Source organism: Patagioenas fasciata, chromosome Z (assembly GCF_037038585.1).
Source record: "Patagioenas fasciata isolate bPatFas1 chromosome Z, bPatFas1.hap1, whole genome shotgun sequence".
Lineage (NCBI taxonomy): Eukaryota > Metazoa > Chordata > Aves > Columbiformes > Columbidae > Patagioenas > Patagioenas fasciata.
Genome location: NC_092560.1, coordinates 23,320,659 through 23,348,314, shown reverse-complemented (window position 1 = coordinate 23,348,314; position 27,656 = coordinate 23,320,659). Strand labels below are relative to the sequence as shown.

Here is a 27,656-nt window from a genome sequence, read left to right as displayed (position 1 = left end):
AAGTGATTAACGAAAGAGAGTCTACAGACAAGGACTTGCCTTACAACTGATTAAAAACTATCAGTCTAAACTCAGTAAACTATCTTTCTTCCATACTAGTGCACACCACTGGACCATTTTAATGGTCTCTTCTTAATTACAGCTCCTTTCCATAAAACAAATATTAAAAAACCTTCGGATTTTTAACTACTGTAGTAAAAGCACATACATATTAATACTTGTATTAAGAAATCTGAGAAATTTCTCAGTGGAAATGATGAGGTCCAACAGGAAGCACTAGAAACAAGAAGTGTTACCCACTGCCGCTCTCTTGCCGTATTACAGTATTCAAGTAATGTCTGCAGCATGCATTCTTATAGTAACAATATGATAAAGAATCTTTTGCACTGATGTTCTAATTCAAAACTAGCAAGGCTTGTTGAACACAGATTTTAAACATGAGTATGTATTTTAAAAATTATTTGGTTATATGAATAAGAAATCCTAATGAATGTCGATTTATCTGTGTATATGATAACTACAACTTACATACTTTTCTTTAACAGATGCCTAAGAATCAAAACAAAAGGCAATGAAGAACTGGCCCCTATATGTCTTTCAGACACTGAAGATACATCTGCCAGATGAACTGCAGAGCAGGCTTCTTCCTCTTTTTCTTTTTTGAAACTAACAGAATGTCCTTACTTTTTTTTTTTTTTTTTCAAACAAGGAACATCCAGCATGTAAATGTTACTTTCACAGTCTTTCACACTTTCTTCATGCATGCCTCCCACTCATAACTTTGATCATCCACTAAGAATTTCAGCACAGAGAGTGTTTTAAAGCGGAAAGCACAAGGATGCCAACAGCAAGCAGAAAAATGTAACTGTTCACCTAAATATACAGTGCTGAAAATTGTAAAGAATGACAAAGTTCTGTTATTTTTAGCTAACTCCAGAAAATGTAACATCTCTTGAAAGACATGTTTTCTTATTTGCTTGTTTGTTTTGGTTTTGTATTTTTTTTTTGAGGGGGAGGGGGAGAAATGGAAGGTTAGCTTGGCTATTTCTTGAACTACTGAGCATTACAAAGGGCAAAGTCTTCCATAAAACTGTTTTTACCTAAGGCTTTGCAAAGATAGAGGAGATTCAGAGAAACACGAACTGTCCCTCACACATAAAAATTGTTCTGGATTAGACCAAAATAATACGAGAAAGTGAAGAAACTGCTCACTTGAGATGACGGCAGTGAAAGAGATCAATTTTACGTAACATAAGGTGAGGTCTTCCAATTTCTATGCTATATCACCATCAAACATTCAAATAAAGAAAATTACTTCCACCATCTTTTAATAAATTGCAATGGCTTTTATAATATTATCCTCAATCCCATTAGAATTTACCTATAATTTATTAGAGCAAACCATTAATTGTTTCATCTTCTGTGTAATTAGTATTATTGAAGAATTCTCAGTGTATAGTACTACATAGTAAGATAGAGACAATCATTAACATATAATGTACCCATAGAGGGACAGCAACTGTAAACAAGTCAACTATTACATAAAATAATTCTTCTCATAGCAAGACTACAGCTGCAATAAAATTATTTATTCTAACAAGCATCAGGTAAGCTTTTTCTGTTCAGCATGTGGATGCTTTGGTATGCCCACTTCCAAGGGACAAGTGAATCTTTTTTGTTGTTGTTTTGTTTTTTCTATCTCAAGCATGATCACGGGTTCTTAGGAAACAGAAGGAGGACATACATTATCTGCAAAATTGGCAGTTGGACCCCATAGGTTTAGTGAATGTTTCTTGATGTCACTTAGTGTTTCTTTTTTTTTTACACTACATAAAAGAAAGGGCATTGGCTCTTTTTCTACTGCTATCTTCTGCTATCGTTTGACCAGCTATCCTGCACTTTCTCCTCTCTGTGGATGCTCTGCCTCATAAATCTTTTTTGACTCATTCCATCTTCAGTCTTCCTTAGCTACATTTGTTACTGACCGCATCTTACTCAATCTAATGATAATGGCTACATTTTTCAGTTTTTCATCCTTTTAATGTCTCAAATTCATTTCTTTCTTGACCTCACCTGCCTCAAAATCCTCAGTCAGAAATGAAAAAGTGGAGCAGCTTTCTACAAAGCCATCAGTAAAAATCCACCAGGGACAGGACAAGTTGAATCCCCAACAATATTTAATGACTTGCTCATTTTCCTCCCCACTTCCTTTACATTACACATGGGAACCTTATAGACCAACAAGAATCACTATAAGCAGAGCAATAACACTTATTGATTGTACCATGCTTCATGTTTTCTTGGCAAATCGTTATTGTCTTACCTTTGTAATCCATGCTGACTGTGTGCTGTCAGCTCTTTAGTCCTATTTCTGTTTTAATGTAAAACTCCAAAGCACCTCTAATAAACCCTGTGGCAATTTTTTCAGCAAAATCTCCCATTTTCTTTCTGGGACCAGTGGAAAAGACCTGATGTTTTTCTTTCAATAGAATACTTCAGAATTAATTCACATGAATTAAGTGCAATAACAATTATTTACAAGTCCACATAATTGTGGAATGACTGAGCCTGAGTACTTCAAGGTGCAGCAGCAGGGCAGCAACCCATCAATGGGTTATACATTCTTCCTGAGAGGATAAGTTTTCCAAAACACAACTGGCTTACTTAATCCTTGTTTGCTATTTGATATCAGTGACGAAACACTAAAGTACTCTGAGAAACAACTACAAACTTAAGGATAATCCTTCTCTATATATTTCCATCCAGATTTTACTCAGTTTTACATACTTTGCTAAGTGTCAAACTTATAGAATGGTTCTCATTGGGAGGATCCTATAACAGTCAGCTAGTCCAACTGCCTGACCAGTTAAGGGCTAATAGAAAGTTACAGCAAATTATTAAGGGCATTGATCAAATGCCTCTTAAACATTGACAGGCGTGGGGCATTGAGCACCTTTCTAGGAAGCCTGTTCCAGTGTTTGACCACCCTCTTGGGTGGTCTTCCTATTGTCATCTGAACCTCTCCTGATTTAGCTTTGAGAACCACTCCTGCGAGTCCTATCAGTGGATCCCAGGGAGAAGAGCTCAGCACCTTCCCCTCCACGTCCCCTCCTCAGGAAGCTGTAATGAGGTCACCTCTCAGCCTCCTTTTCTCCAAACTAGACAAGCTCAAAGTCTTCAGCTGTTCCTCATAGAACATTCATTCCAGCCCCTTCAACTAGCTGTGTTGACCTCCTCTGGATGCATTCAAGTACCTTAACCACAGAATCTGGCATTTGTTCTTGTTAAGTTTTATACCACTGATGATTGCCCAGTGTTTCAATCTATCTAGATCCCTCAGCAAGGCTTCTTGTCCCTTGGGAGAGGCAACAGAAGCTCCCAGTATTGTAAAATATTAGTCCAATATTAGTCCAAATACTACTGCAGAGTGTTGAACTCTCTGTACCATTATGAAGAATAAAGCTCTGGTCCACCACTACAGCTCTAGATTAACAGTAAGAATAACCATCTTTCTGGAGATAAAAATAATGGTATGACATTCATTCACTCACTTTATATTCTCATTTGAAGGTACTTCTGGAAGTTCCACAGTTATCATGCCGTCTAAGTTGGTTTTTCCAATGAAGACTGGTTTGGTACGAAGCACGTCTGGTGCAGTCTTTGCTGTCACTCTGTGCTGAAGACCCCCAGCACTATTTCCTCTGTTTGTCAGCACAAATGAATATGATGTCTCTGGCTTCAAGTTAGTGATCAGTTTTTGAGTAGCACGTCCATCAACCTCTACCACCATTTTCCCATCATCGTAAAGGATCTAAGTTAATATACAAATTGTAGGTGGTTTTAGTTATTAAGAGAAGGCAATTGATACTGTCACACTGAATTCAGGAATTAACCTAACTATACATCTACAATGAAAGTTACTGGGAATTTTAGGCTGTAAGATAGTACTTGAATTCACTACTGCAATTAAATGCCTCGCTTTCAGGGGGAAAAAAGACTTACCTTAATTTAAAGCAGTGTAAACACTCCTAAAATCCAATTTCACTTATTCAAATTCAGTAGTTTTGCTTGAATGCAGCATTTATATCAAGGCACACATGTTTTTAAAGGTACCTTGACTTTTTGAGTCACACTCATTATTCAGAAAGGTTTTTGCAACATTTATTGCACAAAAATCTGCTCTTCACTTGCCCCTGCCTGAGATGACACAAGTGATGAAGAACAATGCAGAAGAAATGCAAGCCAGACTGCAGGTTACATTAAGTCTCTTCATCTGGCTAAAACCATAGTTAGCAGAAAAAAGAGTTATAATGCAAAAAATGTGTTGTTGTAAATGTGAGGAGATAAAAACCAAAATGGTACTCAGTTACAGTTACTACAGAAATGACTAGAAAAAGTAAGAACAGTATTATTTTCTTTCACTGTTTTCTCTAAAATATAGTAGCAACAAACCACAAATTAGCAAGGTGTTCATATAACGTATAATAACCAGTATGACCCTGATTCAGGAATAGTGCCACAACAGTGGAAAGCTCATATTGTCAAACAAAGCTTGGGTAATCATTGCTGATTAGTTTGGATTCTTAAATGCAGCAATACGAAAGTAAGCTACTTAACCAGGTGAATGATATCCTCTAGCTTCTGTATTTTCTCTTCTATAAACGGAAAGTAACTTACTTTGAAAGGCAAGGCTGAATTGTAATTTTCTGGAATTTCCCAGGACAGCAAAACAGAAGTCTTCATTACCGCTTTAACATGAAAATTTTTTGCAAACACTGCTGGAAAAAAAGAAATGATGTACATAAAAAACATCTTGGAACTCAGATCTTGTCATATATCCACTGCTACCTGGGAGTATTAGCTTTCCATTTAGGACAAGAAACAACAACAATTCAATTCTCCTACCTGTTAGCTCATGTTTCAATATCACATTTTAAATCATTCTCACTCTTATCTAATGACAACCCAACACGTACATTTTCCTTACCTGAAAAAACTGTGAAGATGTTAGCCAGAACTTGCTTGGCAAGGGGCAGCTGAATTCTAAGGCATCCAAAAACATATTAAGATTTGCATACTTTACCTTTTGTGTCTGATGAACCTATTTTTATGAATGGGCCGGTCAGTTTAATTTACAGCTTCAAAAACACTGATATCCAAAGACCGATACTCCTTTAAAGGTCAACGCCATAAGCAGACAAATCCTACCTTGATCCACGGGTAGTGTCCTGAACTGGACACTTGGACTATATGGACCAGGCCCTTTGCTTGTGTGGGCACGTACTTTTACATCATATGTGGTATCTGGTTTTAAGCCAGAAAGTGTCATAGTGGTATCAGCAGGAACAACAGGGAGTTCAACCGGCTGGTAAGCAACATTGATATCTCTGTACAAGATGGTGTATTTGGTGATAATGCCATTTCTCTCTGCCAAGAGTGGCATCTGCCAAGTTAATTGAACTGATGTAGAAGTAGAGCTTTCTGAGTGGAGATTTTGGGGAAATCCACTGGGTACCTCTTCAGGAACAGAAATCTCTTTAACCATCTCCTCCCCAAAGCCCACTTTATTTCTAGCTGAGAGCCTGAAGACGTATGAAGCTCCTTTGTGAATGTCTGTGGCCGTGAAGTGATCTTCCTTCTCTGAGAACTCCATGGTCGTAAATGTATCCATATCTTTGCGACCAAACTTCAGGCGATAACCCTGCAGCGGGCCAAAAGTGTCCACAGGAGGGTGCCACTGAATTAGAGCCGTGTTCATCTGTGTATGGCTAATCACAAGCCGAGGTTTGCCTGGAACTGTAGCACAATGTTATTTAAAGATGATAAATACAAACAGAATTGCATGTACAATTCTTGAGGTTAATTTTAGCAGAAAGAGGGATAAATTTTCTCTTCCCTCACTCTCAGTTCTACAAATTACTCTCTTATGGAAGAAATAATGTCTGTCTCCTGCACTACTGATTCACACAGTATAATGAACCATGATAGCAAAGCCATTTACTGTTTGTTGTCTTCTTCCTTTACCATTATTTCTAAATACAGAGAACATTCAGAGGCACAGGACTAAGGCACACAAGTCAAGAGGTAAAACTTCAAACAAACATCTTATGAATGGTTCTGTCTCACTTACAAATCCTTGCTTGCAAAAAAAGAGTATTGTCATAAGTATTCATTAATTTAATCCAAGGCACATTTCTGCCATCCCTGTAAATGGAAAAATAGTTAATGATAACAATAACAGTAGCAACAATAATGGAGAAATTACAAGTTCCTAGATGTGTCTCACGTAACTTTTGCCACTGATACCTCGAATGTGGTAAAGGGAAGTCAGACCAATCTTGTCAGCAACAATCATTATGATGTGTGACAGAACCCTATCATTTAACTTCCCATATACAAGTCACCTCCAGCATGGGCTGTTTCAGCTTGGAGTGGTAGCACAGAAGGGAATTCAATTTCTTGATTGGTCTGGCTTATCTCATATGATTTAGTTTCCAGCATGGTCTTGGTGCATTTGACCTGGATTTCTTCTGAAGATGACTACAATGGAAGCTCTTCTTCATCTGAATGACAGATACACTCAAATCCTTAATTGGGACCTGTTGGTCCAAGATGATGATTTGTCTTTCAGAGAAGTTCAGACTGTAAGTTTGCTGAGGACAGGCAGTCTAGAGGATCAAATTGGCTCTAATCAAAGGGGCAATCCCATTATACAACTTATATAGTGTACATTTTACTGTTCTGTTTAATTTGTATATTTATATTTATTAATTTATTAATTTATACATATATATATATTTCACTTGTATTTTCATTAATATTTCAATTTCAAAATAGTCTGTTTCTATTACAATGACTAATTTGATAAAGAAGTATATCCATAACTATTTAGTAATCTGGTATTTGTTGTGTACCAATGCCTGGTAGGTCAAGCTACTAGAATAGTTTTGGCAGTAGTAGTGCCATGATAACATAGTCTTCCATGAAGACTAATTAGTTCCATTCACATTCAAAGCCTCCCCACATCAGCGTAACCGCTACACTGCGAGCTCTGGTTCCTGTATTTAAACACTTCAATGAATTTTATTACTTATCTTCAGTTCTCAGGCACCCAGTAAATCAGATTCTTATTGTCAGAAGTTCTGACTACCATTCCATAATGAATTAGGAATGAGGAAGGAATGGCATGGACTGAAGATAGTTTTGCATTTAATAAGCCCTTTCTTGATTATATCTGTCATAAATCATGGCATTGCTTCTAACTGCACATGAATTTTAGCTAGTTTTTACAAAAATGTTTTAAAAATATTTTCTTTTAAATGTCTAGTTCACCTGTATTACTCCCAACAATTCTGTAATTTTTTCTCACAGTTTCTGCTGCGTAAAGAGTATCTCTCTGAGTACTTCTGACTTTTCTTCATTGATTATTATGAGCCTTTATCGAACAAAGAAAAGGTTGTGAAGGCTTTTTGCAGGCCACATTTTTCTCTCCATTTTAACTATTACTGAAACCAATGGAGCATATGAAAGAGAAGAAGAGTCCACACAAATAGAATAATAACTCCCTCAGCTTTCTAAAAGAGAGACTGCTGGAAGATGTCACTAAATTATTTTTGTGATAAATTGCCTTTTTTTCTTGTGGCAGTCCTCACAGTACAACTATTTTTAACTTTTGTGGTAACTACAGAGAAAGAAAGAAATTACTACTTGCTCTCGATCAGAACAGGGGAAGTAATAAAGCTTACTTATCCAATAAAATACCCTGTGATTAATATAGTGGATAACAAGTCACTTTCTTTTTCTTTTTTTTTTAATATGGAGCCTATCTGATTTTGAGAAGTGTATACATTTCCTTTCTGTTAGTACACAACTACTGATAAAGAATAGCTTTCAGTTAACATTTTCTTTTAGTATGAATGCCTGTGAAAATTACAGTCTTGTGGGACAAACGGCAGGGTTCTGTGCAGTCCTACATACACCACTATCATGGAATAGCTCTATCTAGAAACTACTTCTGATAATAATACCTGAATTTGCCATGAACGAACCCAAATGAAGTGAAACTGCACATGAAAAAATATATTCTCTGATCTAGTGTAGTCCCTCTCTGTTACTACACAGTAAGCTGTCCCTCACACCCCCTTTTGCAACTGCCACTACACTAAACATTTGTAATGGCAGGCCATTAGTAGCAGAAGAACATGCAAATTGCATTTGCAAATTGCCCAAAGTAATTTTTTTCTGTTAGCTGCTATACAGTATACCAACATCTTAACATAAATTTTCTCCTCTTGGCTGAAATCTGCATTTCAAGAGTGCTGTTCAGCAGAGAGAGTAAAATCCAAATAACGGACAAGCTCTTGTACTACGAGGTCCTTCAACTACTACCACTCATAAATTAAAGATATGATTAAATTCTCCGTCAAAATTGTATGATATCACTGACTACTAAGTCTTAATTTTTATCAACATCTTGTTTATCACATACTTTGTAACTTCTGCCCCAAGTCATTTAAAATTTTCAAACATTTTGACTTGCAAATGTTTAATAACATTCCATCTGATTTCAAAAACTAGGAAAGGAAACAATAAGACAAAACCACACTCTGGAGTGAAACTACTAACCACATTCAGTGACTTCACTAATAACTGCAGTTACTATACTGTAGGCTCACTTAAATTTGGTGAATCTTTCCTGTCTAAAAATGTAAATGATGTTTCTATATCACTGACTGCACACAGTTACTTATCATCTGAATAACTTATGAATAGCATGCTTCTCCAGTAAACATTTAGACCTTTATTCTCCTTTCATTTCTCTTATGAATATAATCTCAGTCATTGTAATACAACTGCACCTGACATAAACCTCTAGACTAGAAAGTCAGACCCTTCATTTGCTTTATTGTAGTATCTGAATAGCACCTCTTCAGGAAAAAAGAAAAATCAAATGGAAACTCTTACAGAATAGGAGGGCGTATTTCAAACCTACAAGCCCTCTCTGAGTGATGTATTCTCATAGGAAGACAGTGAGCTGCAAACTTTTAGTACTGTCTGTATTTGTTGTCTCCTTTTGCAAAAACCTGCATATAAATATTCCTTACAAAAAAAAGCCCAACCACAGCAAGCTGTAACAGTACATGAAGAAGTGTTCATACAACCCGGAATGTACAAAGGAGCAAAATGGTAACTAGCTGTTACCCTACAGACTGGGAACAAACATAACTTGTTCACAGGGTGAAGCAAACTGCAAGAACAGTGTAATACGTATTATATCTACAGGCATGCCCCTGATTCTCAGCTGCTCTTCGAGTCACACAGGGTTTTACTGGACATGGGATTTGTTCATCTTTCTAAAGCAGAAGCATATGAGATCTTGGAAGAGTGAAACATGAATAGTCAATAAGGACTAAATGCACAGAAGCTTTTAAGTTTTGCAAGCAGGTTTGCACAGCCTATATTTATGTCTAGAAACTAACAAAGTCACAATCTATACAATTTTGTTGATTTAAATTGGGAACTGACCATTGAAAATAATAATAGATCAAATTTTCTTTTTCTTAAATCAAATTCAAATGCAAGCAAGAAACATATATCACTTTTTTTTTTTTTGCCCAGATCATGAGAATTCAGGAAAAATAACAAGTTGGAGGATAAGTTTCACCATCATTCAAGAATAATGACTAGATGGCACTCTAAAATCTGAAATGAAACTATATGATGTATCTAGTCACCAAGACTGAGATTTTTCCAAAGATGTTGATGAGAGAAGGGTATAGACGTTTCTGGTATTTGTACAAGACGTCCTTTACATTCAGTGATTCTTTTGGAAATTGAGTCAATCAATATAAATACAAATATATATGCCTTCTGGACTTTATACATTATAAGTAGCAACACATGGTTATTAAAAGAACTTGTAATGGTGCTAGAAAGGTTTTCATTTGATTGTAATGGAACATTCTTAATGGTTACACCATCAAACCCAGAAAATGAACACCTACAGGACATGAACACCTGTAGGTGAACAGCACACAAAGGCTGTGGTGGCATCATTTGGTTAAGCTGTGCCAAAGTGGAACCATTTAAACTTAAAAAAAAAAAAAAAATCCAAATGCTTGTCCCTCATCTAAAAACAATTCAGTTCACTGCATCAGTGCTAACTGAATCAGCTGAACTGGTCATGCATCCAGACATCGACCATCTAGTACCACCTCTGATCAAACACAGACTGAACACAGTGGCACGGTGTATTTTGCCCCAGTTTATGCCTCAGCTTGCCACTGAAGCAATATGGGTTTCAGGGTTTCACAGGCTGGGCTTTAATTCTATTTTCTAATTCTCCTCTTTAATAATCACATTCTTCTGAGATAAGCTGTTACTGTCATACAGATAGGTTCTTTCAAAGTCCTTACTGACAGGTAGCAGTGTTACTGCTCCCACAAAGATCAGGAAAGTTTTTCAAATATCCTTCTCAGCTCTGAATTTCTACTTTTTAGTCTCAAAGAAGACACAAACCAGACTGGAAAAGCTACTAGAAAGTATAAAGTTAAGTATTACAGTTTGGCTGCATCTTGAACTGAGAAAGGGGAAAAGGGGGGGGCACTGTTTCTGTTTTTATCTAAATAAAGGTACAAATAATGAAACAAACTCCCATGGCCTATGAACACTTTATACACAACAGGAGACCTTTAAATAGTAGGAGCAAAACACTAGAAGGAAAAGTCAAAAGATTTATTCAGATATTAATGGGTATAGGATTATTACCTGCACCAGCAGTAGACACGAGTTTGGGCTTGCTGCGTGCTCCATCACCTTTTGTTGTATAGGCTGTCACAGTGAAGGAGTACGTAGTTTCAGGCTGAAGCCCAGAAATTATCATTTCCTAAGATGAAATCAAGCAAGAAGAATTGATTAAAAATAGATTGTTTTCCAGGAAAGCATGGAATCCCCTTCAGATAACCCCTGTATATTACACACATTTCACACACTTTTGTGCTCCCAGCAGTGACAGCAAGCATTTGAGAGCATCAACAGACTGTGTGTGAAATACTTCATAATGCAAGATGTTTCTCTCACTTAAGCAATCAAAGACAGAACACTTCCAAATAGCTTGCCTCAGATAGTTTAAGGCACAAGTGGTGTGAACAGTGAATAAAGCCTTCTGAAATACCTTGTCTGAGGAATACTAGTGATATTGTGAAATGCATGCATATGTAGATTTGAGAAACTCCATTTAACTTAGTTATTTACAGGACATCACTGATATAGTTACAAAATGCCTAGTAAGAAGAGTGTTGCAGTTGTATCCACACTTTCTAATTAATGATGGATTAGCTGAATAAGAAAGCCTTTCTACTTTTACTAAACTTCCATTGCAATCTATGTCAGTGGTTGGATTGTGCATCTAAATATCTCAAAGGACTTAATAAACAATTCACTCTTCAGGTCTAAAAGAACTACCTAAAGCATCATTAAAAATCTGGTCAGAGAAAAAATCTGATGGCCCTCAAATGACAGCAGCTACAAAACGAGTATAGTAGCTCTTCAGCTAGAAGAAGAGAATGGAGCAAGATAAAACTAAGTGTCAAGGAAAGCACAACGTGTGTATGTGGACACATATACAGACACAGAAAGTGGTGAAGGGCCAGTCGCCTCACATGAAACAAACTTCCACCATGGTTTATGTAAGGGCAGTCAGAGGAATTCAAGCCTTGAACACTCCTGATACGAATTAATTATATATGCAAATGTAAAAGGACAGTATTTGGAGGCAACTGACTGGTTCAAGCTTCCAACTCATCCGTTTTCAGTCTGTAACCACTGGACTACTCCTTTTCATTTTCACATGCCTGAACAGATTTACACTAAATTTCACTGCTGCCAGAGAGATGGTACTTTTAGGCATCTAGAACAAGTAGAAGATGTGCAATCACACACCCCTCAAATGCAAAAGCCATAAAAGTTAATATAAAAATTATGGATCATGTTATCCACAATAAATGCGATTTTCAAGATAGTGGGTATAAGCTTAGTACAGATGTGATTAGAATTTGGCATTGTATTTACAGTCAGTTATCAGCAATACAGAAATAACAAAGTAATGATCAGAAATGAGTGGGATAAATTAAATGAAAACACATTAAAAAAACTACAAAAAAACTCCCTCCTTAGCCTCTATCTCAGAATTTAATTGACCCTATAGGCCAAAATCAGTAAGACAGCCTTCTCATCTTTGATAAGGAAACCAAACCTGATAGTAACAGAATAAAGTTGTAAAGGAAGACAAAACAAAACAATCACCATCCTTTGAACAGTAACAAAGATATTAGCCTCATCTAAAACAAACAGTACTTCATGGTGTAAGAGATAAGATTGCATGTAGTGTTATTCTTTAAAACTGTGGTTTGGATAGAGCGAACACTACTACTTAGGCATAAATGCTGCAAGACATTTGGCTCTCATACAAAATACATTTATCAAATTACCAAAAAGGAAGCACAAGTGATTTCAACTTTCAGCTACATAAAAAATGTTAACTTAAAATGAATACTGAAAAATCTGACTAATGCTACGCAACTCTGAACCAATTTAGTTTTATTTTTCTAACACCTTCTTGTAAAGAGGAAATTGTGAGGCAAAATTAGTGACAGCCATCAAAAAGAAAACACAAACCAGTTCTGTACATTTTGGCATCATGCTAAACATCAGAACAAGCAAGCAACAGTGACTGCCATTCTCCCAATGAGGGGGAAAAAAAAAAAAAAAGTGCTGTAGGGGAAAAGTCTTTGATGTTAGGAGCATGCATTTGTGCAAATGACCAAAAAAAAAAGAAAAAAAAATAAAAGGAGGCAACAAGCAAACAAGCAAAAGGAAGGAAAAAATCCCCAACCCAACATACACTGTTTTTCTTGTCAGTCAAAAACTACTCACATGTTCAGTAGTATCATCATATTCCCACTGATTGAGAGTAAAGAATGTTGGAAGGAAAAACAAAAAAAATGAAGAGATTTGTAGCCTGGTCGAGGTAAAGTTTTTTTCTTAATAGCAAAATAAATATGAAAGATGTCTGGAAAAATAATATACAATTTGAATTAATGGTGTAGAATTACTCAGAATTTGGTTAATGAAATTAGGACGGGCATTTTTAATTCTATTACTGCTCTCCCTAAAAAAACAGCCACTTTTCTTTCCTTGAAAGATCAAAGAAGTAATTAATCCTCTTGTATCATGTAGCAATGTTTTAGAATAAATTGTAGTAGTAAAAGCTACCAAGGCAGAATTAAAGGCTACCTGGTTTATTTAATTATGTTACTAGTTTATATGTTCAAGTTTCATAAATGAATTCAATGCCTTATTTAAATTAACAGTAGGATTTTTCAGTCTTGAAACCTAACCACACTGATCTTTTACAATCAAGGTCCTTATACCTGCACAAGCCTTGTTCACATGTATCACAGAAGTGTGACAGGCAGGAAGGAGTGGGGGGAGGAGAAAGGAGATGACTATCTGAAGTGAAAAAATGGCAAAAAGGCAGGTCAAAGCCAAAGGTGTTAAAAAATAAACAAACAAACAACCAAAAACCAACTTATGCCTTCATGATATTTGGGCTCCGGTATCTTATCTAGTCTTCAGTTTCTGAACTTCTAGTATTTAACATTATTTTAAACTACTACCACAGAGAGTTTAAAAGTTAAAACCTGTGCAAGATAAAGCAAAACCAAAACACAGCAGCACCTTCTTTTCCATCTCCTCTATCTTCTCCTTTTACTTTTCCCTTCCCACCTCCTCACTTGTTTCCATCTTTCTCTCCACTGAATATAAGCTGTAAGAACACCACGTTTTGCAAAACAGGCAGGTACATATAGCTAGATACACTGGAAGATAAAACTGCAAGAAAGACCTCCAGGAGCAGGGACAATACTTCGAGAACAGGGTAATCAGTAAAATGTAGGCACAGAAGACCTGTTCCCCAAAAAGCTATCTGCAGAGCTGAAATTTAGAATTAAGACTGGAAGAGGAAACAAAAGAAGTCCAAAACCATCTATTTATTCACATAAAATGCTTAATAGGCAAATTTAACTCTTTACCATTTCCAGTCATTCCAACCATAAACTGAGAGCTAGCAGTGATCAATGTGCACTTTGGTAACAGTTTCAATGTAGGATGATTCCCCCAACACCAGGACCTCCGGCAGTCTTCAGTTTTACAAAGCACTAGTGTATCTCAATCAGTAAAATCCTATTTTAGAAGCTTTTTAAACTTGATGTGATCAGGCACCTTCTTTCATCATCTCTCATAATTTACAAAATGGACAGAAAATTTTGCAGTATAAGTACCCCATGCCTATTTAGCTAAGCTCCTCATTTTATTGCAGTCATTGATATGAACAACCGTAAGTATAAATACGTTGGAGATTTCTAAAGTTGCACATGGTAGATACAGCTAATGACAGAAATATTGTGATAATTGGCTAACACAGGTTTCCAATGATTCCAGGTTCACCAGTGAAACAAAGAAATATTGGGTGGGTGGGCCAGGCACTGCACAGTTTGCTACTTTGACTATGACCTGGCTCAGATGTCCCTGATGCTTTAAAACTTGAGAGCATAGGTACAGGGTGAAGTTTGCAGGTTTAAGAGATCCAATAGAATGACACAACTTAACATTCAGTTGCACACCTGTAGAGAAAATGGTGCCTATGTTTAGCCCAAGAACCTTTAAACATTAAGTATTCTGAAAAAAAGTTGTTAAAATAGGGATGAAAAATGTTAGCTGGTAAGCTGAAATACAGGAAAAAAAAGACAATTCTGTATAGCTCTGTAGCACATGAAATGTTTTCACTGTGACCTAGAAAAGAACATAAAACGCCCAAATTACCTGTGCATCAGCCAGCATGATGTCCTTCAGCATCGGCTGACCCTTTGGCTCTCCATTTTCCATCTTCACGTAGTGGACTTGGTATCCTCGGATCTGACCATGTTGCTTATTGGGCACAGGCGAGCGCCATGACACTTTAACAGCAGTAGAGTTGACAGCCTCTACCTCGACTTTGCGAGGAGGACCACTAGGAACTGGAACAACATCATTGGACAGAAAAGAATTACAGGCACCTGTCCCACCCATGTCTTGATTTTTTTCTTAAAAAGGGCAGACTCACTACATTTTCTTTGAAGAATACAAATTGTTCAACAACTTAAAATGCTCAACCAATCTGCTCTACCTTTCAGTGAAAAGATCAAAAACCATGACTGATGCAAAAAATGGAAGAAAAAAGAGTATTAGAGAAATAGAAAAACATGTAAAAATGTACAAAAGCCAAGGAAGATGCTTTGAGATTCAAAGCATTATAGTACAAAGAGATATTTTAATCATTGAAATAATAATAATACTACTAATAAAAACACAAAAGACTTTTTAAAACTTCCCTTGTATCTGTTTGTTAAATTGTTTTGTGGGTTCTTTTTTTTTTTAATACTACAAAAAGGAGGCTGATATTAGGGCTGTCTTCTGTCACTTTCAAGCATGGAAGAAAAAAAAATGTGTGGAGCATCAGTTTTCCCAAGATCAAAAAACAAAACTCAGAACAAAAAAAAAGAAAAAAAAAAAGAAAGTACAACATAGAACACGAAAGTGGTTAAAAAAACCTAACAATCAACCAATCAACAACAATAACAACAAAAAAAACCTGGAAAAAAGCTCACTGACATAACTGTTTAAAAATAACAGTAACTGTAAAATCAAGAGAAAGGCAGAAAGATTTTCCCGAGAGTTATTTTCATGTTAAAGGAGGACAAAGAAGGATATGTGTAAGCTCAAAGGGGCAGTAGATTCATGTCACTCATAAAAAGGTGTTTTCTGTTAAAAAAAAAAAAAAAGAAAAAAAAGAAAAAAAACCCAAACCAACAACAACAAAAAACCCCTAAAAACCAAAACAAACAAAAAACAAAAAACAAAACCAACAAAAAACACCTAACCAAAACCAGATATAAAAATGGTGTAAAAAGGACCAGTCTTTGATTGAAAAACTCAAAAGGTGATAACATCTGTTATTTGGGAAAAAAAGAGGAGCAGAAAAAATACTCTTAGGCTATACAAAAGACAGCAGATCGACAGAGTCATAGAGGCGCGAACTGATGTAGTGGAGGCAACATACCATCTTCATCTGTCCGAATCAATACTGCTAAGCTCTCTGGGCCAGGTCCAACATCAGTGTGGGCAGTCACAGAGATCCGGTACTCAGTCCATTTTTCCAGCTGTTCCAAAAGGTATTGGGTACTGTCCGAGGAAATTCCCAAAATTTCATGGGGCTTGACATCTTCTCCATCAATCTCAATGTACTTGATGGAGTATTCGGTAATAATGCCGTTCTGTTTTTCCACTGGTGGAGGTTTCCAACTTACCAAAATGCTAGTGGAGCTGGGGCTTGTGCAACTAATGTCTTGAGGAGGAGCTGATGGCTCTAATTTCAGTAGTGCATTAAAGGAGGATTTGAGTGAAAGGATAGGAGTGATTGAAAAAAATGAACAAAAGAAAAAAAAAACAAAAATAAATAAAAGATAACCAAATGAAAATAAAAAATAAACCAAAAAAGTAGAAACTTAAAAAAACAAAAGGTCAGATAATCATACGCACCTTGGCTTATTAACATGAGGAAATTGAAAATGAATAGAGCAACTAAATGGTGAAAAAGGATGTAGGGGAAATACATGAAGATGAAACCTCAAAATAATATTACCTACCTGTAATTAAAATTCCTCTTGAAATAAAACAAAAACGTGACACTTCTATGACTACCGATCTACCTTTACAACCATTGCAATTAGTGCAAGCTCCAGTACTTTAAATGGCACGTAACGTGTATTAACTTACAAATTTGGACATATTCCCTTCAAGTGGGATTACTTTATTTTACTTGTCATAGAACTTGTATAAACTTGCAATAATTGCTAAAAATTGCTTCATAAATTGCCATGTTTGTAGCCTTCTTGCTCTCAAAACTAAAATATTATTTTTTCAGGTTTTTTTATAACTGAGTCTGCCTGACACAAGTCAACCGCAAATTACGTTTAAATGGAAAGCATTTACTGAAACATTTATTTTAGCCAACATACTAAGAGCATGCAGAAGACAAAGAAAGTCTTACTCAAAGATTTACCTACCAGGAAAAAGTGACAGGCTTGTTGATTCTGACTGTAACTTGTACTTACCCTCGATCAGCTGTCAGTTTTATTTTTTTACCTCCTCTTGGAGACACCTTTGCTAGCAAAGAATTAAATCCTACCAGTAATGTAGGTAACTTCTATAGGAAAAAAAAAAAAAATCTATCCCCAAACAATGTGTCAAGAATGCAGGTATTCACTTTACAGAGTTCATAAGCTCAGCACATCAGAATGGTGAGATATTCTGACTTTGTTTCATCTCTTGTCACCAGCACTGATCTTCCAGAGCAAAAGTGTTCGCGTTTACTGATTTGTACTCGAAGGAGTCTGTTAGCATATTTACCTTTTCCAGGCTCCAGAGCATTTAAGCATGCATGCCATTCCATTGCTTTCAGTGAGGTAATTCCGGTACTGAAAGTTAGGTATGCATTTATGTGCTTAAATGCACTTTGACTTAGCAGTGTCTATGTTTACTAATGGAGATCATTCAGAGCACTGAAAAAGGAGCCATAGCACAAATTCACTGGCAGAAGTTGTGGATGTGGACTCCTTTCCTATTTCTGCCTTCTCTCTTGTAAGGAAAACAGAAATTCTTGGTGCAAGATCTTTATGGCACTTTTTTTTTTCTCCCTCCCCATTCTATTTTCTGCCCATTTCTTAAAGGAAAAAAAAGAAACAAACGGATTTCTGGTACTTATACTAGGCACATCAAACAAAATTAAAGCAACGGAGAAGGCCTGGGACCCTGCTGTGACCTATTGCATTTACACACGTATCTTTTGGTTCCCTACAGGTCTTCTACAGGGATCAATGGTTTTCTACTCAGTATGGTACACTGCTCTTCTGAAGGGAAAACAGGAGGGAATCTACCAGCATTTCAACGAACTAGAGAAGGTGGATGGGAAGGACAGATAAGAATTATCACATTTGGGTATTTTTTCTTAGGCTAATTCAGTAATCAAGTACTCAAAACATGTTGCCCCCCCTTCTACCATCAACTTGTGCAGGAACTAAAATACAAGTAAAATGTCTCTTAAGGATCTTACACGTAAAAAAAAAAAATCCCTGTAGCATCTTTCTCTGAAACCAAGATGAAAGGCAACAGCATATTCTGGAGAATACTGTTAATAAACTTATAGAAGTTTATTAATTTTTAATCCATTCTACTCTGAAAATGCAAAACACTGCATTTATGTAACTAAGGATAATCTACTTGTGTAACCGATTTTATTAATGCATATACTTTTTTCTTTAAACACACTATTTTTGCAGAAAAGATTTTGCAACCTTTCCAGGAAAAAAACAGGGTCTGCTCACTGGAATCAAATGGATTTTCCTACTGTTTGAAGACATAAGGCTGAAAAACTATTGCATATTCTTATATTAAAGATGGGAAAAATGGCAATGTGCTTATATATGGAAAAAGCACCCTTGGCCCCTAGATATTTATTTTATTTGCAAAGTCTAAGCAATCTTCACCTGATATAAGAGAATGAGCATTCTAAATAGATGAAATGGCTCCCAGAATAAATAAATCACTCTTTCTTCATCCAATTATTTATTCTGGATTATTAAAATCAAAAGGTGCCTTGCCACTATCTCTAAAATTAGCCTTTTGTTACATAAACTTATTTTATGCTTATTCCAAATGCCTTAGAAATGCTTCAAAAGTACATATAGCTTTGGTTAAAGGTCTACAGCATAGTATCTCCAGTCACACTAATTACTATTAATACGTAATACTGACAAAGAACGCTGGTGCAATTGTATCTCTCATGACAGCAAATTAAAAAGCCTCATGTCAATTAAGAATCCGGTTTTCTGTTTTGAATAATATTACTTTAAGAAAAGGTCACTTAATTTAAAACAAATACTAACAGAATTGCACTAAGTTCTAAAATAACACAGTTTAATGCAAACAGTCAGGAAAGCATAACTTATCGGGCAAGAGTTGTACTTTTGGACATCATCCTTGAATATCTGATTTTTTAATGAAGACTTAATTTAAATATTTTAAATCGTACATAAAAATCCCTAAAAAATGTTTGCATCTCCTTTGCAGATGAATGTGATAAGTTTCATGACATTGTTTCCATAAGCATCAACCAAAGAAATTATTTTTCTAGCCATGTAAAAAATAACCAAACATAATAAGAAGCCTAGACTAAAAAAAACTAACTCAAAATCAGAAAAATTAGCTACTACAGAAGAAGCGGTATGAGGAAATATTTGGTACAGTCTGAAATACTCAACCTGACCCACTCCACAAATCAGTTGTACTTCAGGGAGACGCTGCAGGAGCAACCTAGTATTACAGGAAATCTGCAGACTGGGGAGGTGGAATTTCATGAGTGGAATACTGTTATTAATGTAAATCTATTGCATGATAAAACATTTTATCATATTATAACATAACAGAACATAAAATATTATGACAGCATAATATGGTCTCCTCAGACATTGGTTTATAGAGTTTTTTCTAAAACTGTGTAAAAGCCACTCATACATTAGTATACCTACAAAAATGAACATTTTAGGCATTCTTTTGCTGTATTAAGCACCATGAATGCTATATTTTTATTGTTTTGCCTTTTTCTCTGTCACTGCCTCTCAGCTACTGAGATTAATCTTTTTGGGAAATACAAAACAAGGGAATAAAGTTAGCAAGGAAAGACACCTACTTGACTGCATGGTTCTGGCTGAGATTTCTGCTGTCGAAGCACCCAGGCCTTGCGGAGAACGTGCAGCTAGACGGAATAAGTACAAGCTGTTTGGCCTCAAGCCTTGCAGGCGGTAAGATGTAGTAGGTTCAGTGGAAACCCGTTGCTAAAGATATGTAATAAGAGGATGTCTTGATTAATATTCAGAGACTCTTAATTCCATATGTTGCTTATAGAAGAAATGCTTTTATACTCTTATGATAACCCCATTGAGAAAACAATAAAATTCAATAAAATAAATGAGAATCAAACCAAAACAAAAATAAATACATTACTTTTGACAAACACCCATTAATAAACAATACTTTTAAAACCTACAGCTTAATGGGTGATACTCAGAGACAGAAATATTGTTTGACTGTTACTTCCTCTAAAGTTTATGCATTCACAGCATATGTGTGAAGCTGCCATAAACATAAGCTCAGCTGAAGCACCAGCAATGAGTCAATAATGCAGGAAAAATCAATGAGGCTGACACTCTCCTACTGCCTTCTGTGACTGTCAACTTCCTTTTTTGTCTGGGACACCCTGCAATATGATATGGCTCCCTTATCAGAAGAACGGTGTATTCTAAAGTCTACAGTACTAACATCACAGAGGGTCTCAAACTGTAAATTCTTTAAGGAATAATGGTACATGCAAAGTCCATAGCAGGTTTTTGACTTTAGAAAAAAAAACCCAACATTTTCTTCTCAAATATTATTGAAAGATTAGAGAAGCTTGAACACTCTCCTACGGGATGGCAAAGAGAAACAAAAACTCTCTAAGGCTGAAAATAGACTTCAAAGTACAAGCAGAAGTGCAAAAAAACTCCATAAAATGCCCCAAAACACTTCTGCTTCCAAGCCTTTGTAGAGGAACAGGTTTGAAACTTCATGCAGCTTCTGAGGATGACTTGTGAACAACAGCAAAGTTCCACTGGCTGGTAACCATTGACACCTTTTCCTGCTGTTTACACACTCTCAGTCTATTGTTAGGCTGACTGCTGTCTGTAATGAGCTGTTAAACATTCAGGCATTCATACTAAATAAAGTTACTTATCCATTTATTATAAATTATTGCAGCATTTTATGTCTGACTCATTAAAGATTATTTAAAAGATATATAGTCTTTTCACTCACCTCCTCCCCGTGTTCCCCATCTTTGTAAACCAGTTCATAGCTGGAAATAGTATCAGAGCGTGGAGGTGTCCAGGAAAGTAATATGCTTGTTTCAGACTCAGGTTCTGCTTTGAAGTTCAGTGGCTGACCAGGCACTAAAGAAAAAGTTGAACAGTGTTGCCAATCATTTATTTGACTAGTTCAACACTTATCTTTCAAACCTTTTGAACTACTATCTGAATAATTCACACAATGTTACTTTTATTGAACTTACTGAAGTAAAAAAAATGATTGACTATACTTTGAAATAAATTAATTTGAGCTTGGAAAAATAATGATGATATATTTAATTCACACACTACGAATTATCAAGAGTTTCAAATAAATGCTTTGCAGTGTAAATAATGCACATACAACTGAATTACAATTTTACAGAAGCCTAGTGATAAATACCAGCAATCTAATAATGTATGTGTGAAACAGCAAATAAAATACACGTATGTAAGTGTGTCCATGGAGAAACGCTAGTATTACATAAGACTGCCTGGAATAGTCAAGAAGAAAGTGTTAAAGCCATTACACGCATTTCCAAATCTGAAAATGGTTTGCTAAGCTCATAAATAACTAAGATACTAAACACATCCTGCTCTTTAAGAAGACACCAAAATATTTAATGCTTTTGTAACGTGAAGAAGTTATAACCTACTGAAGAGATCTCCAGGAATGTTCTCATTAAATAACATACTTTTACCTTTTTAGTGACTGGTATTTTTATGAAAATGGCTGAATTTCTAGTAACATCGCTTTCTAATTGCAAGAAGTAAATGCAACTTTGATTCCAACAGTCAAGAACATTTTCTGTTGTTCTGTCCTGTGTAATGGTCACAGAAATTATCCAGACTAAATGCTCCCCTCATTTCCTTCTCTAAATGTACAGCAAATAATAATGTTGACTGGGAAAGACAGTAAAATATAACCCTGTCATTGGAATGTATACAATCATTTCAGCAACCAAGTTCTAAACCACTACTTTTAGTTAATAGTGTTGTTGATAAGGCACGAATGTCTTTCACAGCATTTCTATCTTTTCAAGAATAAAATGTGGCATCCTTTTCTTTTTTAAGAAAAAAATATAAGATGCATTTCTTAGCACATACTGAAAACAGGTGTGACAAGTAGGATGTGACAATACTGATCGTTTCACAATCATTTTTCAGGGTAGAATTTTATTACAACATTACAACTATATTTCTTTTGTACAGTAAGACTTTAAAGCACCATGGAACAAACAGTGAAAATAATTCGTGATTATAATTTTTATCTTCCCCAGACTTCTACAGAATGTCACTCTGAGGATAACACTGCATTTGTGTACACTGGGGTAGGTTTGCTATCTAACCTTTAAACAGACAGATAGCCTATCAACATGAGCTACATATTCAGTCTCCTGTGTAGAGGCTGCAAGTCCATACAATTAACATTTTTTTTGTCTTTTTCCCCAAAATGGTACAAAACAGAAAAGGAAAGGTGTAGAAGGATGTTGTATATTTCTGAGGGTGTGAGGGTGAACAGAAGACCAAGTCTCTTTACAGGAACTAAAAAGGATAGGAGTAATCAGCTATTTTTCAAAAAGATGTCTGTTATAAAAAGACCACTTCCTGGGTACAGCAAAGTGCAAAAGGGAAAATTCACAAAAGCACAGGCAACAATTACAGGAAATACCAACAATGTATTTTTGACAGAAATGCTTCTAATTTTATCCTTTTAAAATTGAACAGATTTGAAATTAAAAGGAACAGGGTGGGATAACTGGGTAATTTCTAACTTTGAAGCAGATTCTGAAATACCACTAGATCAAACTTCAACTCAGTAAATCTATAGCATAATTGTATAAATGCATTTACTAGGTGAACATTACAAAATTTTAGTCTAGCTGCTTAAAAACACTCCTGATCAATAACCAGAAAATAGCTGCAGATTTGCCTCCTTTTGAACATGGCTTGAAGTAGATCTAGAGGCCCACTGCAGGCTTGCCAGAACTTAACAATAAAATCTGGAGTCTAGGCAGCTATTTGGAAGTGTTTGTTTTTCTATAGGTAGTTCCAAATGTACCTCATGAAACTGAGGTGGGTACCTGGTTGTAGGCATTTTGTTTGCTTCACTTGACAAAAAGATGAAAACTGGTAAAACCAAGATGCAGTAAATAAGATGTGCTTTAATGTGTATCAAAGGACAGACAAAAAATATTTCAGCAAAGTAACTGAGCAGCAGGTTAGGCGTTGCAAAATCACCTTTGCCTGGTCAATGAAGGTCAAACAGCAGTTAATGTTATTTGTGCCATGCTATCCATTTCTTCTGTCTGACATCTCCATCAGTGGCCTGGAGGAGACGATGGAGGGCACAGGTTCCATATTTGCAGATGGCATCAAGCTGTGGGGGACCAGTTGACCCACTTGAGGACCAGGTTGCTGTTAAGAGGGAGCCAGAGCTGGGGGAGGAACAGGCTGATGGTTCCTCTTGAAGTTCAGCAAGTCCTGTCTCAGGAAGGCAGAGCCCTGAAGGGATGCAGGTCAGGGCTGATACAGTCAGGCACCAGTATGTGGGACAGCCCTGGGACATGGCAGACAGCAATCTGAGTCAGGGACAGCCATTTGCCTAGGGAGCAACAAGAGTCAACCGTGCTTGGGGTGGTGTGAGCAGGAGACAGCACCGATAACCAGGGACTGTCCTCTCTGCACAGTGCCTGTCAGATCACATCTGGGCACTCCATCTGGTTTTGGGCCTCAGCAAGATGGCTCTGGGCTGGGATCCTTGCCCTGTGAAGAGAGGTTGCAGGAATGGGAAGAGGGACAGCTCTGAAAGCACCCAAGAGCATCCCTGACACGGAGAGGAAGGATGGAGGAGACAAAGCTGGGGTCTTCACAGTGGTGCAGAAGGGAGCACGAGAGGCAGCAGCACAAACTCAGGCTTCAGGTAAGGAGAGGCCTTTTGCCCATGAGGACAGCCCAGCAGTAGGGATGAGGCCCAGGGAGGCTGGACTGTATCCAGCCTTGGGAGGTTTTACACCTCAGCTGGGAGAAGTCCTGAGCAGCCTGGTCTGATCCCTGGCTGAGACTGCTCCAAGCAAAAGCTAGGGGTGGACCTCCCCAGAAGATCATCCTGCCAGCCTGAATTGTCCTCTGATGCTGTGATTTGTGCTTAACATATGGATACATGAATTGTATAACACAGCAGAAAGTAATAGTAAATGACTAGTCAAGTGACCCATGTGAAAGCTGGTATAATCCATTATGATACATATGGTAGCAGATAGAAAACAAAGGGTATTTCCTGTCTCTCTGCATGTTTTAAGACACTCATCCTCCAAGAATTCCTTTAAAAAATCCCCACCTTTATGGCCTAAGTTTGCAATTCACTACTATTTTATAAAACAAGTTGATGGTTAATTGGACTTTCCATAAAGTCGTTTGTCAAAATAATATCTTGCGGCAAAATCTAGTCTCCCCTCACTTTTTTCTACCACAGTTAGGCGACTCTGAAAACACTGACAGAAGAAAACGGTGAGAGGGAAATCTGTACCCCTCCAAACAGACAGAGAAGATGGAGAGAAAGAAAACAAAACCAAAACCAACAACAAATTAACAGAAATTAAACAAATTGCATTGCTGATAAACTTTGGTAAGGAATCCAAGGCTTTAAGCCAAAGGAAAAAATACCAGAAAATAAAGGGGAACAATAACTTTTAAACTATTTAGGATTTATGCCTAGAACAAACAACATCTGTTCAAAAAAATCTTCAGAACTAAGCCAAGCCGAAGACAGTGACAGAAGGTGCTGGTATCCTTCAGAGATGGAACAACCCTAGGGAAACTGGAAAGTCTATGTAAGTGGACTTTATACTGTTGCTTAAGTGTTTTTAATTTCACAGATCAAATTTAACTTTTTATATTAGTGCTGTATATAGTTAGCTCACTGAATGAGGTTTTTTTGCGTGATCATTCTCTCAATTTTCTTTTCTGCCTTTTCTGCTTTGAGGTCAATGTGGTCTACAAACATACATTAAAACCCATAACTTCCCTATGCACCAAGTATACTCCTTATTTCTTGCTTGTAAACATGATGTAACTTGCAGTAACAGAACAAAGAACAAAGTCCAAAATGAGTCTTTTCAAAACTTCATACCAAGTTCTACACTTTTGCTTGCCTAGCCCTCCACATATACAGATTGCTGGACCTTGTTCTGCATACATAGTTCTATGTCCATCCCTGACTGAAGTGCCAGAAGAGAATTATAAAATGGGATCTCAAATCTGAAAAGCATTTTAGTTCTCTACACAGCTCCCCAGTTGACTGAGGTAACCAGAAAAATTCTAGAGCTGTGCTGGGTTTGCAAGTGATGCTAGAAGCAGAGAAGAGTCTCTAGGCTAGAAAGGGCCCCATTACATTGTTAGGGTAAAATCCATACCTAAAGCAGAACCCAATCAGTTTAATTACGAATCTGTTTTTCAGAGGACAATAGACTGATGGTGAGAACTTACAGTCGTTTGGGAACTGAAAGGGACCAAGCGTTCATGCTTCTGCTTGCTCTGGAAGAAATATGAAGGTCTACAGCAAAGCTCTCACAATAGAAGAGTTAATAGGCTCCAGAGTTTTTGTTCTGCGAAACAATACTTGTACTTTTTGAAATACCAAATTCTCATGCAATATAATTACTAAATAAAATGCGTAATGTGACTTCACCACTTCCCTGGGCAGCCTGTTCCAACGGCTGACAACCCTTTCCGTGAAGAATTTTTCCTTCATATGCACAACATGAGGCCATTTCTTCTTGTCCTATCGCTACTTGGGAGAAGAGACCAACACCTACCTCCTTTCAGGTAGCTGTAGACAGCAATAAAGGCTCCCCTAAGCCTCCTTTTCTCCAGGCTAAACTACCCCAATTCCCACAGCTGCTCCTCACAGGACTTGTGCTCCAGGCCCCTCACCAGCATCGTTGCCCTTCTCTGAACACTCTCCAGTATCTCAATGTCTCCCCTGTAGTGATGGCCCAAAACTGAACACAGGATTCGAGGTGGGGCCTCACCAGTGCTGAGTACAGTGGCACAATCACTTTTCTAGTCCTGCTGGCCACACTATTCCTGATACAAGCCAGGATGCTGTTGGCCTTTTTGGCCACCTGGGCACACTGCTGGCTCATGTTTAGCCAGCTGTCAATCAACACCCCCTGCTCCTTTTCCACCAGGCAGCTTTCCAGCCACTCTTTCCTGAGCCTGTAACACTGCCTGGGGTTGTTGTGACCCAAGTGCAGGAGCCAGCACTTGGCCTTGTTGAACCTCATACTATTGGCCTCAGCCCACTGATCCGGCCGGTCCAGATCCCTCTGTATGGCCCTTCCTACCCTCCAGCAGAGCAACACTGCCACTCAATTTGGTGTTGTCTGCAAACTTACTGAGGTTGCACTCGATCTTCTCTTCTGCTAGAGACAACAAAAAGAACTGTACCATACTGAGCCCTGGGGAACACAACTCATGAATGGTCAACAAATGGATTTGACTCTATTCACCACAACTCTTTGGGCACGGCCATCCAGCCAGTTCTTTACCCAGTGAAGAGTATGCCCATCCATAGCATGAGCTGCCAGTTTCTCCAGGAGAATGTTGTGGGAAACAGTGTCAAAGGCTTCACTAAAGCCAAAGTACACAACATCCAGAGTATTTCCCTCATCCACCAAGTGGGTCACCTTGTCACAGAACGAGATCAGGTTGGTCAAGCAGGACCGGCCCTTCATAAACTCATGCTGACTGGAATCCATTACCTGCTTGTCCCGTATTTGCCATGTGATGGCACTCAAGATGACCTGTTCCATAATCTTCCCTGGGACCGAGGTCAGACTGACTGGCCTATAGTTCCCTAGATCCTCCTTCTGGTCCTTCTTGTAGATGGGAGTCATGTTTGCCCGCTTCCAGTAAACTGGGACCTCCCTAGTATGCCAGGACTGCTGACAAATAATGGAAAGTGGCTTGGTGAGCATCTCCAGCAGCTCCCTCAGCACCCTTGGGTGAATCCCACCTAACCCCATAGACTTGTGCATGTCTAAGTGGTGAAGTAGATTGTTAACCATTTCTCCTAGGATTATTGGGGCTTCATTCTGCTCCCTGTCTCTGTCTTCCAGCTCAGGGGGCTGGGTACCTGGAGCACAACTGGTCTTACCAAGACTGAGGCAAAGAAGGCAGTAAGTACTTCACCTCTTTCCTTATCCTCTGTCACTGTTTCCTTCTGCATCCACCAAAGGATGAAGATTCTCCATAGGCCTCCTTTTGTTGCTCATGTATTTATAGAAACATTTTTTGTTGCCTTTTACAGCAGCAGCCAGATCACCTGTAGTTGGGCTTTGGCCCTTCTAATTTTCTCCTTACATAACTTTGCAACATCCTTATAGTCCTCTTGAGTAGCCTGACCCTTCTTCTAAAGGTCATAAAGTTTCTTTTTTTTTTTTTTTTTTTCCTGAGTTCTAGCCAAAGCTCTCTGTTCAGCCAGTCTTCTTCGCCACTGGTTCCTCTTTTGGCACACAGAGACAGCCTGCTCTTGCACCTCTAAGATTTCCTACTTCAAGAATGTCCAGTGTCCCTTGACTCTTTTGCCCCTCAGAGCTCCCTCCCAAAGGACTCTGTCAA

The 27,656-nt window shown here is 37.5% G+C and overlaps 1 protein-coding gene across 33 annotated transcripts in view; it reads right to left on the bottom strand.

Moving 5' to 3' along the window:
• PTPRD (protein tyrosine phosphatase receptor type D) overlaps positions 1–27,656 on the bottom strand; it is a 1,234,877-nt gene that overhangs the window by 100,967 nt on the left and 1,106,254 nt on the right. For 13 of the 33 annotated variants that reach the window (XM_071802225.1, XM_071802223.1, XM_071802231.1 and 10 more), the window contains 9 exons: positions 21,004–21,137; positions 19,844–19,988; positions 16,157–16,462; positions 14,881–15,074; positions 12,934–12,960; positions 10,768–10,885; positions 5,209–5,796; positions 4,678–4,778; positions 3,552–3,811 (listed from right to left, as the gene is read on the bottom strand). In XM_071802225.1, coding sequence (XP_071658326.1) covers positions 3,552–3,811; positions 4,678–4,778; positions 5,209–5,796; positions 10,768–10,885; positions 12,934–12,960; positions 14,881–15,074; positions 16,157–16,462; positions 19,844–19,988; positions 21,004–21,137 — 1,873 coding nt within the window. The remainder of the gene's footprint in view (positions 1–3,551; positions 3,812–4,677; positions 4,779–5,208; positions 5,797–10,767; positions 10,886–12,933; positions 12,961–14,880; positions 15,075–16,156; positions 16,463–19,843; positions 19,989–21,003; positions 21,138–27,656) is intronic. The other 20 variants (XM_071802230.1, XM_071802232.1, XM_071802240.1 and 17 more) reach the window with 5 other exon arrangements.